The following is a 13213-nucleotide window of genomic DNA, read 5'->3' as shown; positions in this document are numbered from 1 at the left end:
AGAAACGCAGCCGGTCTCTGCCCAGCACTCTGCAGGGCTGTGCCTCTGCCTGCTTGGGGACCAGAGCAGGACATGCAGCACAGTGCGGCTGCTCCGCACAGCCACCGACTGCCAAGGAGGTCACACTCCAGTTGTGAACAAACCCACCTGCAGGCACAGCTCACCCTGCGCTGGGAGCAGCACTGGAGCTAGTTCCTAAGCCAAGCCTGCTGTCCTTACACATCCATGCCCATATAGCCCCATTGCAAAGGGTTTTGTCGATACACCGGTGAGAAGCAAGGAGGTTAAATCAGTTCATTCCATGTATATTTAAGCACCACGACCCGCATTATCAAACTCGGGCTCAAAATATTTGTAATGGCTCAATTAGCCCCAGGCACATTATCTCACCGGTATCAGCAACTGGATGTATTTATTTACAAATGGCACAGGGGGGAATTAAATGTTGCTGTTGTCAGGGAAACAATCTACTTCTAAATTTTTAATTTTTTAATTTAAAACCTTGTATTCTAAGCAGGAGCGGTCATTAAAATTGTATGAGGAAAAGGGGGGGGGGGGGAAACCTGGTGTATCTACCTCCGATGGAACTGATGTACACTGTAATTACAGCAGGTTAGAGGGTAAAATAAACGTATCTTTCATGTGAGACCACGGTTATGAATGTTTCTGCACATTACTTGTGATTACTGTTGCTTAAGAAGGAGAAATCATTTATTCTCCGCGTGCAAATCCTCGGCAAAAATTGCAGCTTGGAATACATAATTTACTTTGTGCGCTGCAATTTTTATGTAAATACTAGGATCATCACCATAAAAGCAGGCCCTCAGTAAAGGCAGATTTATAATGATATAAATGGGAACTTGCGTAGTGGAATTTAATAACTAATATCCTAATTTAGTATTTTCACAGCATTAGTGTTGCTGGGCACGCGCCTTGCTTGAGCAAATACCTCTTATAGGCGTTGCAATGGAGATGGCCTATCAGTCTGTCTGGAGAGCTGCTGCAGCATCTTGCCAGGACATTTCTGCAGATGTAAGACCAGGTGATGGGAAGAGGGAAAGAGCGTATTCTGACCAACACGGAATGAAACTGCTGATCTCCAGCTACAATTGCTTGCAATCAGCATTTCACTAAGAAACAACACAACGCATGTAAATCCTTCTTGAGCCCACTCCTCCAAAAACCCAAATGCTCAGAGTTACCAGGCTCTGCACATCCTGTTACTTAAACTCCCTTGCTCATCTGCCTGCATTCGCCTTTTGCTTTTTAAACTAACTCCTATGTGCTCAGAGAAAAGATGCTGCGAGTGCTGTTTGTACCCACGCAGCACTCATTGGAAGCTGGGGAACTGTGCTTGTCCCACACTCCTGGGTCCTCCCCGCCATCTGCCCACAGCTCCTAATCCCAGCCCGCATGCTGCAGAAAGGAGCATGTGGTTGTGGAGTCAGCTGGAAAGCTCTTCTCTTGCTCCCTGGCTATTGAGCTGAGAGCTGGCGAGGAAGGGGCTCTCCTGGGTATCCAGAAAGCCTGGCTTTGGTTTCTCAGACATGAGAACCATCTGCCGACAGCTCCAGTGTAGGGAGCGGACAGAGGGGTGCCTTGGGGCCTCCTCCACAACTGGGTCCCAGAGCATCTACGTGTCCCTACCAAGAACAGCAGCTGTGCTGGTCCCAGCAGGCTCATACACATAGTCACGTGTGTCAGGGTACAACAGCATCCCAGCACCAGCACAAGGAGAACAGGGAGAGATACACACAGGGAAAAGCCCTGCAGGTGCCAGCACTGTGCTCTCCTCCCACCTCACCCATAGTGCCCTCACCAAGTGCCTGCTTCCCAGCACAGTCCTGGGGCTGACCCCTCTCTGCCAGCCCCTGAGCATCCCAAGATTCTTGTGTCTCCTTGCAGAAATCTCTGTTTGGTGCCATGGTCCCAACAGTCAGTTTTCCCTGAAAGCAGCACGATGCCAGCCCAGCAATACCCCAGAAGATTGCTTGAGGGAAAGGCAGAGGGAATGGCACAGCAAACAACTGAGGATAAACACATCCTGAGGGTATTCTTCCCCTTACATTTCTTGTAATTAAGAGTTGTTTTTTCCCTGAGGACCATTAACATGAGACATATCTATATCTATATATCTATATTTCTTTTCTAATGACATCTGCTTTCCACTTCCAGGCCCTTTATTTGTTGTTTATTTGTTTCGTTTACAGCTGTGACGTTGTTTGGTTTTCTCCCAAGTCCATCCCCGAACAGAAGACCTAATAGTATGAGTTCTGGGACATGTTTGCAGTGGGGTTAGGAAGTCACAGCACTATTTGTGAGTCTGTAGATTAAAGCCGAGGACATTAAATCGTGGCTAATGGGTTAACCCCTTGGTGTCAATAGGTTGCTGGCTTCACTAACTTCCATTTGATAGAGTTGGAAAATCCTTGACATTTTGCACCAAGGGGTTAATTTGAAAAGGGATGAGAGTTCAGTTTCAGTTACAAGCATAGCTTTAATAATAAAGGAATGAAAAATTTAGGTTTCCTGGAGACCAACCAGAGTGTAAAATTATCCTTGAAGGTGCAATTCTATGTGAAGGTGAACACAGGGGGTTTAGAACAGCATAATGCTGGAAGAACAGAGAGGAAATATGAAAGCAAGTGGATACTTGAGTTATTTTTTCCCCATCATTTGGTAATATGTAACAGGACAGTAAACAAATTACACTGAGGGAATAAAAAGGGACCAGCACAACACATACATTTAATCTCCAAAACTACTAGAACTAAAACATCATTTACTCTAAAAAGAGACTGAGCGAAGAACCTAGAATCATCAAATGGCTTAGGTTGGATGGAGCCCTAAAGATCATATAGCTCCAACCCCCCTGCCATGGGCAGGTCTGCAGACCACAGAGTAACAGAACGTACTTGCAAACCCACAGAGAAACACTGGAGCAGCTCCTCTGCCCTGATTTGAGTTCAAGTGGTAGGAAGTGAAGCTTCAGCAGGATGAAGCCATGACAAATCAAAAGCAGCATCTCAAGTGACCGGATCCCAGCAGGAGAACCTGGGGAAGCAGCACCAGACTCAGCTCTTGAGGTGCCCAAGTGGCACCAGCTGAACTCTTTGTCCCTTCTGCCTTGGCTCTACCTCCCTGCCACTGCTGATTTCCAGCGTATTCAGTGGGCTCCAAGAACAGGAAGGAAAGCTTCACTAAATATCAGCCTAAGCACAGACAAACCACAGGCTCACAGAATAAACTATTCTGAGTTCTGTGCATCTCCAAAGAGAGGGACACTCATCACAGAGTTCTCAGCAGAGAGCACTTGGAAGCCTGAACAACCACAGCCCATCCCCTCCTATCTGGGTAACTAATCATTCGACGCAAGATCCTGCCCTCACTTGTTTTCCAGGATGTCATCTAGGCAATATGATTTAACAGTTTTGTCAAGTTTTTGCTGGAAAGATACTGCGACAGCTTCACTCTCACTTGCTGGTGTGCTTGCTACATTGGATCAATCCTGGCTCCACTCCGTAAAGCAGATAACACTATGCCAATATTATTGTCTCCACAAGTTAAAAGAAATTCTAATATACATAGGCTTAGAACAAGCACACTGGGTTTCTTCTTGTTGTTGCATTCTTAATATTCTTGCAATGTTTTTCATACCTAAATTCCTCATTGCTTTTCCTAGCAACACCCAGTGCTACTAACAACAGCCAAAGTCAAAGTCTGGGACATAATTGAGATGTTAGGAGATTGCTTCATCTGGACACACAAACTTGAGCACCTGCTTATGGTGGCAGGTGCCAGAATCAATGCACTCGGGCAGCCTGGAAACCTGTCCCAGGGGCTTATTTCACACCCAGACAAACTACTTTGTCATGTCAGAGCAACAAGGGCATCGGCTGTGCCTCCTGGAAGTGCTTGCTACCCACAGCTGGCCATTTCTTCTATCCACACTGTGCTGCCAAATGCTACTCAGCTCAAAAGATGGAAAATCAGTGGTCAGATCTGAATACCAGACAATTGTCGATACATACCTAGTCCCTTCTACAGCCATATGCTAACCTTCTACACTACAATCAGAGTGGAATTACCTGGGCATTGTCCAGTGCTCTTCCTTTGTTGCTCACACATGAAAATGATGAGAACTGTAGAAGGTTATGGGCAGAAATGTGCCATAGCTTGTTTTTTCAATAGTAAATTACCTTATCTCCTGTTAAACTGGATGGGAACAACAGGTGATTTAATGCTTAGATAGTTTCAGTTTCCATAGAACAATTCACCTGGCAAAAGTGATAAAGGATAATAAAAAAGGCTTTTTAAAGTATGCTAACAGTAAAAGGAAGACTAGGGAGAATGTGGGCCCCCTACTAAGTGAGGGGGGTGTACTGGTAATGGGGGATGCTGAGAAGGCAGAGATACTGAATGCCTTCTTTGCTTCTGTCTGCAGTGGAAAAGCTCTCCCTCAGGAATCCCAGACCCTAGAGGATAGTGAGAGGGTCTGGGCAATGGAAGACTTCCCTTCAGTCAGGGAAGAGGTGGTCCGTGAGCACCCAGGCAACACCAATGTTCATAAATCCATGGGACCCAAACTTCTTTATGGTGATGGTGACGGAGCACTGGAACAGGCTGCCCAGGGGGGTTGTGGAGTCTCCTTCTGTGGTGATATTCAAGACCCACCTGGATGCCTATCTGTGCAGCCCCATGTAGGAAACATGCTTTGGCAGAGGGGTTGGACTCAATGATCTCTGGAGGAGCCGTCCAACCCCTACGATTCTGTGATCCTGTGAATTCTTCAAGCTCTCATTATGATTGTGGTCATTTCCATCACGAAAAGGAGTTAATTCCAACTCATGCACCACCTAGTTATCTATGTACAGGAATAAAAGACAGCTGTGATACAGAAGCCCTGAGAACACACTGACATTTCCCAAATCACACAATCTTTTCTCCACCTTTTTGAGATTCTGATTTCAGATGTAACTGAAAATACGAACAAGCACAAACACTGATTATTTGCAGATCACAACTGTAACTTCATCCCAGTCAGTGATCTCTGATCCTTCTTGAGGAAAACAAATTGCCACAGAGGAAACAAGGCAACATTAAAACAGGTTAACGTGAAGGAAATAACACTGTTCGCAAAGGTGGTAAGACAGAGTCAACTAAAAACCTTCTGATCTAAACAAAGAGATATCATTAGGCTAAAAGGTTCCTTATTCCCAAACATGTTGTTTGAAGAAAGGCTCATGTCAAAAGTTAATTATAATGGAAAAAAATACAGGGATGATCATAAAAAACTACAACGATGCCCCAAAAGCTGTAGCATATGAGACCTCTGGAGGCTCAGAGGTTCCAAATACATAAGAAGATCAAAGAACTCGCTTTCCACTTTGCTAGATCAGAAGATGATGAGATAACTACCTCGTTTCAAAAAATAAAGGCTTTTCTTTCTCTTCAAATCTTCCCAACACATTCTTCTAAACTGTCTGTAAAGCAGGAAAACAGAAAGGAAATAATTGAAAATTTACAAAGAATGAGAACAAGCCATTTGGACAAAATTGTTACGTGAGGATAGAAGGAGCTATCAAAAGAAACTACCAAGGTCTTTGACAACGTCTGTAGAGACTGAAAAATTGAAGAAACAGGCCAATTTCCTAACAGCAACAACAAGAACGCCGCTGAAACTGCATGAGCACAAGAGCAGTGCTGCAGGAAGCTGACACTTCAGCTGTCAGCACCACACTGGAGAAAAACAGCAATTAAAAAGCAAAGTAAACTACAAAGCAAATGGGAGGGGGGACACGGACACGACAACAAAACAAACAAAAAAAACCAAAACCAACCAACAGGGCTTCCCATATTGCCTGATTTTTTTTGCTGCTAAAGCTTTTTATGCAGGTGAGATGTAAAGCTAAATGCACTACTCCAAGCCCTTGTCTCCATTTCATCAAATATTAATGCCATCACTTTACGAGTCCTTCTCCCTCATACAAGCTTTAAAACCACTTTAAAAAGCTCTTTAGAAGCAAAAGACCAATTTCTCTCATGATCTGGTATTTTCATCCACTTGGACAGGATCTTTTACTGATTTAATCACAAGTATACAGGATGGAATGGAAGCTTCTGTGTTTATCAAAATCATTTATAGGCCACAGCTCCATCAGCCTGTTCTTTGTATTCTGTATCAACTTTTATAGATAGAACAAGGGGGAATGGTTTTAAAACTGAGACAGAGGAGGTTTAGGTTGGATCTTAGGAGGAAGTTTTTCACCCAGAGGGTGGTGACACACTAGAACCGGTTGCCCAAGGAGGCTGTGGATGCCCCATCCCCAGAGGCATTCAAGGCCAGGCTGGATGTGGCTCTGGGCAGCCTGGTCTATTGGTTGGTGATCCTGAACATAGTAGGGGAGTTGAAACTGGATGATCATTGTGTTCGTTTTCAACCCAGGCCATTCTATGATTCCATGATCATAGAATTGGTTGGAAGAGATCCACAAGGATCACTGAGCCAACAAGCTCCTGCTCCTCAACTTCTTAACTATTTTTCTTTTACCCCAGGCTCTACAGATGAACAGAAAAAAACAAACCCAGGGCTAGATATAAGAATCTTGCTAAGTAAAGTAATTCATTTCTTAGGGCTTTAGAGCTCTAGTGGAAAGATAAAGCAACAAACTGTCACGTTACAAAACCACAAGCTTTATCTCAGCCCGGTACTTATTTCTCATCCTCTTATGGTTTATGTGGGCAACAAAGGGGAAATTTTACAATAGTTTTTCAAAGCTTACTGATTAAACTGGGAAGATTGTGCCTGCATGTCTGGAGCAACACACCCAGCATCCTTACACGGTTGTTTCTTTGTTTTTACTTTGTTCATTTTCTCACTTTATCTGCAACAAGAGCTGCTCCAGCACCTTTCCTACACACAGCAGCACATCCAGAGGAAAAGCATTGCTTTTAAAAGGAACAGGGCAGACATGTTTGACCTGTGGGCCGCATGCGGCCCAGCCCTGCCCATCCTGCTGCCACCTCCCTTCCTGCCATCATGGCGGCAGCTCTGCCTCACTGAGTGGCTCGGCCTGGCCTTGCCCTGAGCACGCACAGGGCTCAGTACAGCCACACATCAGTGGGTGATGGGCACACGGAGGGCACAGTGCAGTGCTAAGTCAAGTTAGGGCAAACGTGGAGCACACAAAGAGTAAAACTTCATCAAAAGTCTGTTGAACACCTGAGAGAAGCAAGGATATGAGCCAAATGGTCTGATGACTTGTATGGAAGCATAGCTTTAGGGAGGAGGGCATGAACAATGGCCCCAGTTCAGCAAGGTACAAATAATCATTGCCTTTAACGTATAAATAGCCCCAGAACAAAAGTTAAGTTTTAGCTTAAGGACTTTGCTGACATGAAGCCCACGTGCACAAATCCATGAGGCACCTTGAAAAACGACCAGCCCCGGAGATGACTCTTCCACAAGAGTCAACATTTTGAAAGTAAAATTAATGGAAAATCCTATAGCCTGAGGAAAACGTTACAGAGATGCAGTTTGGAGATCTTGAGAATGGCCAATAATTTCAACGTGCTTCTCAGCTTCTATTGAAAACTTCTGAAGAGACACAGCCTGACTTAAAGATCATAGGTGATGATATTATTAAAAGATGCCTCTTAGTCTCGCCTTAGGTTGTGATCATTTATTGCACTCTGGATCACACTGAAGAATATATAAGAAGGTGGGAAAAGCTGGTGGCCTGGGGCTGCAGTCCTAATTACACGCTTACATTTGCATTTCTCTATCCTTTAACTTGGTGACATTTTAAATGGAGTGATTAATCAGCCTTTACTTTGTTATTTGCAATCTACACATTAAACACTACAGGCCAGATAAACTAGCCAACACAAATTAGCCACCTTACTGGCAGATTGATACCACTAGAGCATCTGGTCCTCCTTGAATTAATTTGTACAGGAATCAAGCACAAGTCTTCTTTTAAATCCTTGTGAAAAACAGAAATATTCATACTTTTCACCCTCAACTCTGTCCAGCTTTGATTTTCTTAAATAGGATCTCCAAATCCAGATGCATGACTTACCTCTGGGAGTCGTGCACACTCAGGCCTTCTTGTAGACCAGCACTGGCATTGTGGCATGACAGTTTCACTTGTCAGGTGCTCCACTGGTTGCTGTGGGAAAAAGCTCAGCTCCACTGATAGTTTTTCAGGTAGAAAATCTGAAGAAAGTGGTTTTGCACGGCAGATAGAGCAGCCTTGCCATGTTGGTCCTTTCAACACAAGTGGGACACGGGAAATAATGATTTACATACAACTATGTAAAATTCATTCTAAAAACTATTTAGCACTAATTCTTTATTATATGGCAGTGTAGTGAGGGAGGAGCAGGCCAGGACAGGAGAGACTGAAGAGACTTTCTGGTACTGAAATGTGATTTAGGGTCAAAGTTCCCCTACCAGAATGAAAAGGCAATGTGACGCCCAATTTCTACCTTTGTGAAGCACTCGTACATGCCACCAGAGTAAACACAGACAGGTGAAAATAGCAATATTCCATTAATGTTTGCAGCAACATCAAACACCAGTCATTCCACTCGCCATAGGAACCCAGCAAGCTCTCAGCCTTGTTCTTCTCCTTCAGGAAGCATCAGCAAAGCTGTATGGCATGGTGAAGAAAGAAGCAAGCTACGGAGTGCAAATGAAAACATGGCTTCCTAGTCTGGGGGGGCAATACATACACAGAAAGGTCCTGAGAGAGAATGGAGGGCAGTAGAAGCATGGGGCGTGGAAAAGGATGACAAGGCCATGTCTCTGTTAGTGATGGTGCACGGATGAAGGGACTGTTCCAGTGTGGAAGTGCCAAAGGAAGACTGGTAACAACTGGGATAAGGGATGCAAAACTAGTGGGGGTAATCAACAGGTTTGACTGAATGTTTTGCTTCTAAAAACCCAGCTCCGAATTCAAGGTGCCAAGAGACAGGTATTATAACAGCATTTGGGTAGAGTTACACATATCAAAAGACATCTAAGCCTACCCTGGTATCATTCTGATGAGAGGCAGCTTTCTTTACCTTCACATCTGTTTTCACTGAAGAAAAACTAAATAATCATAATACTTTCAAATTTTAAGTCATCTGTTTTAGTCAGCTTTTTCCTATTTTCTTTTTTTCCTAAATTTGAAATGCTTACCATAGCAGAGTGGTCTTAGTAGTGGAAAATGGTCTTTATTTATCATACTAAACATAAAGCATTACTGTTTTTGTAATTCAGGCCATGAAATCAAAGTGTTACCAGCGTTGTTGCCTCAGGTTTTAATAATCATTGTCCACAACAAGAAATAGCTTGATAACCAAGACCTACTGATGGTCATTGACGGCAACTCACAAATAATGCTTCGTACTCCTCAACTTACCTTTCAGGATGCATTTTAATAATATCAAAAGCTGATTAATTCTGCTTTTTTACAACCAATTATACATTAACATGTACATACACCCAGTTCCAGTCACAGTGTATACATAGTTTTGGATCTGTAGCAATATGAGTTCTAACTGTATATACATGTGCAAGTCCGAATATGTCCTGAGTCATTTTAAAGTACTACTAGTAAAATCCTGTAAATTTTAACTGATGCAAATAAAGTTCAGGTTTTACAGTGTTGTTATGAAGGAGCTGTTTTCCAAAGAAGAAATCTAGTACTCTGAGTTAGCTTTATGCATAGCTCTGAGCTGCACGGCATCCACTTACAGTCAAGGTAATTAGGAAACGTGAAAAGATGCCGACTGCATTCTTCAGTAACTATTGCTTCCTTTACTGCTTAATTAACAGCAAGTGATTCATTCTGCTTCAAAATACCCAAGCGTGGAAGACTTTTAAAGGTTTTAAATTATATTATTTCTGCTGTATATGCTTTGTAAACATTCAAGTCACTCAGGCTCTTTAATTCATCTGAGAAAAACTAAATCACACAGACAAACACTTAAAAATATACGTTCTGGGAGAAAATAAAAGAAACAACAGTGGAGTATGAGCACTGCCTTAAATGCCACAATACAGTGTAAGAAATCAAAACGGGTAATGTTCCTTAAGGAGCTGCTTGGACAGGAACTGCAAGGCTGCTCAGAAACTCTGTCAGTATGACATGTCGGCACAGCGAACACGAGATGATCTCACATGACCATAACAAATTGTCTGAGCAAACACGAAGAAGTGCTCCCACTGAGGAGTGGATCCAAACCCAGCATGAGTGTCAGAGCTTTCGTACAGTATTAACAGCGCAACTCACGAGCAATGTCTGTGTACTTCATGCCAGGAAAACGCAGGCACTAATATGAGAATGGGAAAGGACTAAAGCTAGCATCAGGGCATAGCAGTCTTTAGCTAGAGTTGGTTTGATGCAGCTTTTCAGGCATGAAAGAAGATACTCTTTCTTCCTCCCCTGAATTTCTCTCACACCACAGAAGTGAAGGCACCACTGACTGTGCTCCTCTGGCACGAGGGTCCTGGCACAGAAGTTAGCTGGTCCCATGACTGCTATAGTCAAAAACTCCTTTCCTGAAGAACGGTGAGAACTCACAGATGGTGTGTTTTGACAGAGTCGACCCCACTTTGTCAATGTGCAGCGGAGATGATGGCGATCGCAGCATTGCAGTGAAAAAGCTCCTGAGGTATGTCTGTGGAACAAAACGTAGAACGTCATGAGGTTTTCTTGATCAAGTCAAACTGATTACAAGTACTTGCAAGATTTAAACAAACAGCAGTACAAAAAGAAAACAACAAAAAACCAACAACACACAACAACATCTCTGTGGACTGCAAAGAGTCCTTTTAAGTAACCATCTGCATTTAAACCCATCCATAAGATATGGACATGAAATGTCCATGTTAAGTAGAAAAGAAATATTCCCCATTTTCTTCCCCCACCAAGCTTGTTAAACTGCTTTATACTGCACTCATGTAGTACTTCTGCTAATCATGACCAGCTAATACTGCTGTCTAGCATTACAAAACACTGCAGCAGGTGCAAACCTCGAATCTATTCTGCAGGAATTTCACTACATATGGACACAAAAGGACTTCAAAAATCTTCCTCATCAAGCCTTCATGAACCTCGCGTGGAAAAGGATTTGTTTTGATCAAGGCCATCTGCACAAATGTCCTACGACTTCCATATCATCTCAGAACATAAGAGCATCTTTTCACTGGGTTGCCCTCCGAATGCTTTTTGTTTTTAAGAAAGTCTGACACGTAAGAAGCATTTCCCTTCCCAAATGTTAATATTCACCAACCGCTGCGTGACTTGCATCCATTTATATCCAGAGAAATTGTGACAGATGTATATTAATACAAAGTTAGCTTTCACAAACCTGATGGGGTTTCCTTTGCATATGGGTTGAATTATTACAATCATTTAGCACGGTTTAATAAGCCGTAGTTATAAATTCTGAACGGTCACAGTAGGTAAGATGTTGATTGGGCAGGTGATAAAACATTACCAAATGTCACCCAAATAGCTACAGGGGAAATCGCGTCTTGAACACAAGGATAAACACCTTTGCTCTGTACAGACTGACAAGAGAAAAAGGGAATTAGAGAAATTATTCACTGATCTGGGATGCAGTGGGAAATACGTCTCCAAGACAGAACAGCACAATAACCTACAAAAAACCACAAAGTTTAGTCATCTGAACGCAGCCACTTGTGGGTTATGAAAGAGGACTGCTCAGGAAGCAGTCCTAGTTATTTACTTCTCAAGGAGAATTTCTCCATAACATAACAGCCAGTTACATATTTAAAGTACCTTGGAAACCAGCTATATTAATATCACAGAATGCGGGATAACAACAACAAAAAGCAGCAGCTGGCACGTAAGGTATTCTCTTGGCAGGACTGGTGGATTTTCTTTTTTATTCAGCTCTCCCACAGGTTGTATTAGAGCTCATGAAAAATATTCATTACAAAAATACCTTCAAGATGAATTCCAGCAGCCTAAGAGGTAATTTAAAGTGAGCAACAGATGTCGTATCAGCATTTGTCATAATTAGTTCACAAAGTAGGGCCCTTTAAAGCAGTCCCAACCCAGTAATGCCTGAAGGATGAGTATGGTGGAAAATCAAATGTAAAACATAGCATACCATTAGAGTTTTAGCACTGTGCTGAAAAGTTACTGCAGTAATTTCAGTTTATGGCTACCGAAGGCTCAAAGGTACCAAAATTTCTCACCGGAGACATTACAAGACCTATTGCATTCACCTCGGTATGTATGGCCAGATAATTGACTGTCATGCCTTTGCTGTAGGGCCATTATTCATTGTTTTGGCACAACAGCTCTAACGGAAGAGCAATAAATAAATAAATAAGATCCCGCTGCTATAAGCGTACACTTATCTGACAGGGAAGCACTGGGAACAGCAGGGATACTTATTTTCCCAGATCTGCACGCAGGAGTTGCTCTGTGAATATCACGGATTCTTTGAACATGAAGAAGATACTCGGTAAAATGACAACAAGCAGACTATACCAGATTATGATGGAATTCATTTTCTGTGAAGGTTCCCAGCCATATGGCTTGGCATTATGTGCTCTTCAACAACCATTTCTGAACAAATTAGCCCTCTTTTAAATCCCATCTCTGCATTTGCCCTTGTTTGCAATGCTGATACGTTAGCACAGCACACAACTGATGTGCCCCTGACACAAAGAAGCTGTTGCTTCAGTGCAATTAAGGCTGCTCTGCCCAGATACGCTGATTAGGAGTTAATTCCCATAGATGGAAAACAGAGCTCACACAATTAGTGTGCATGCCCCTATTAAAGGGCTGTGGAGAGGCAGTGAAGGGGAAGGTTGCTCTGACCTGTCTGCTGCAGTATGGACAGACAAAGTTGAAGAATGTGGTAGGAGAAAATAAAGAGAGCTCCATATTGACACATGGAAACAAGCTTCCTAATTCACATAGAATAGGCAGATAATGAGGGTGACAGCAAGCAGGGAAAGAATCAGAGGCACACCAACAAGGAACATGCAGAACAAACTTTGCTGGAGATGTGGATGGGACTCGACATGGACTTTGTGGCAGTTCAGGAGGCCACTGGAAGCTGTTTGAGTGGCAGCAAGGCTAGATGAGATTGCCTCCTCTTCTGGGACCCAATGAGAAGGGGGAGAGTTGTTTTCAGAGCTTTCGTATTAAATTCACTTTCAGCGGCAGGTGTGATTTTT

The 13213-nt window shown here is 43.1% G+C and overlaps 1 protein-coding gene across 3 annotated transcripts in view; it reads right to left on the bottom strand.

The window, feature by feature from the left end:
- Window positions 1-9203: 9203 nt before the first annotated feature.
- Window positions 9204-13213, bottom strand: part of KIF16B (kinesin family member 16B) — a 126449-nt gene continuing 122439 nt past the window's right edge. For all 3 annotated transcript variants that reach the window (XM_072333335.1, XM_072333336.1, XM_072333337.1), the window contains one exon: window positions 9204-10671. In XM_072333335.1, the coding sequence (XP_072189436.1) occupies window positions 10513-10671 (159 nt within the window). In that variant the 3' untranslated portion in view covers window positions 9204-10512. The remainder of the gene's footprint in view (window positions 10672-13213) is intronic.

The sequence above is a fragment of the Excalfactoria chinensis genome, chromosome 3, assembly GCF_039878825.1.
Source record: "Excalfactoria chinensis isolate bCotChi1 chromosome 3, bCotChi1.hap2, whole genome shotgun sequence".
Lineage (NCBI taxonomy): Eukaryota > Metazoa > Chordata > Aves > Galliformes > Phasianidae > Excalfactoria > Excalfactoria chinensis.
Note: the sequence above shows the minus strand (reverse complement) of the source record. Positions and strands in the feature narration are given on the sequence as shown.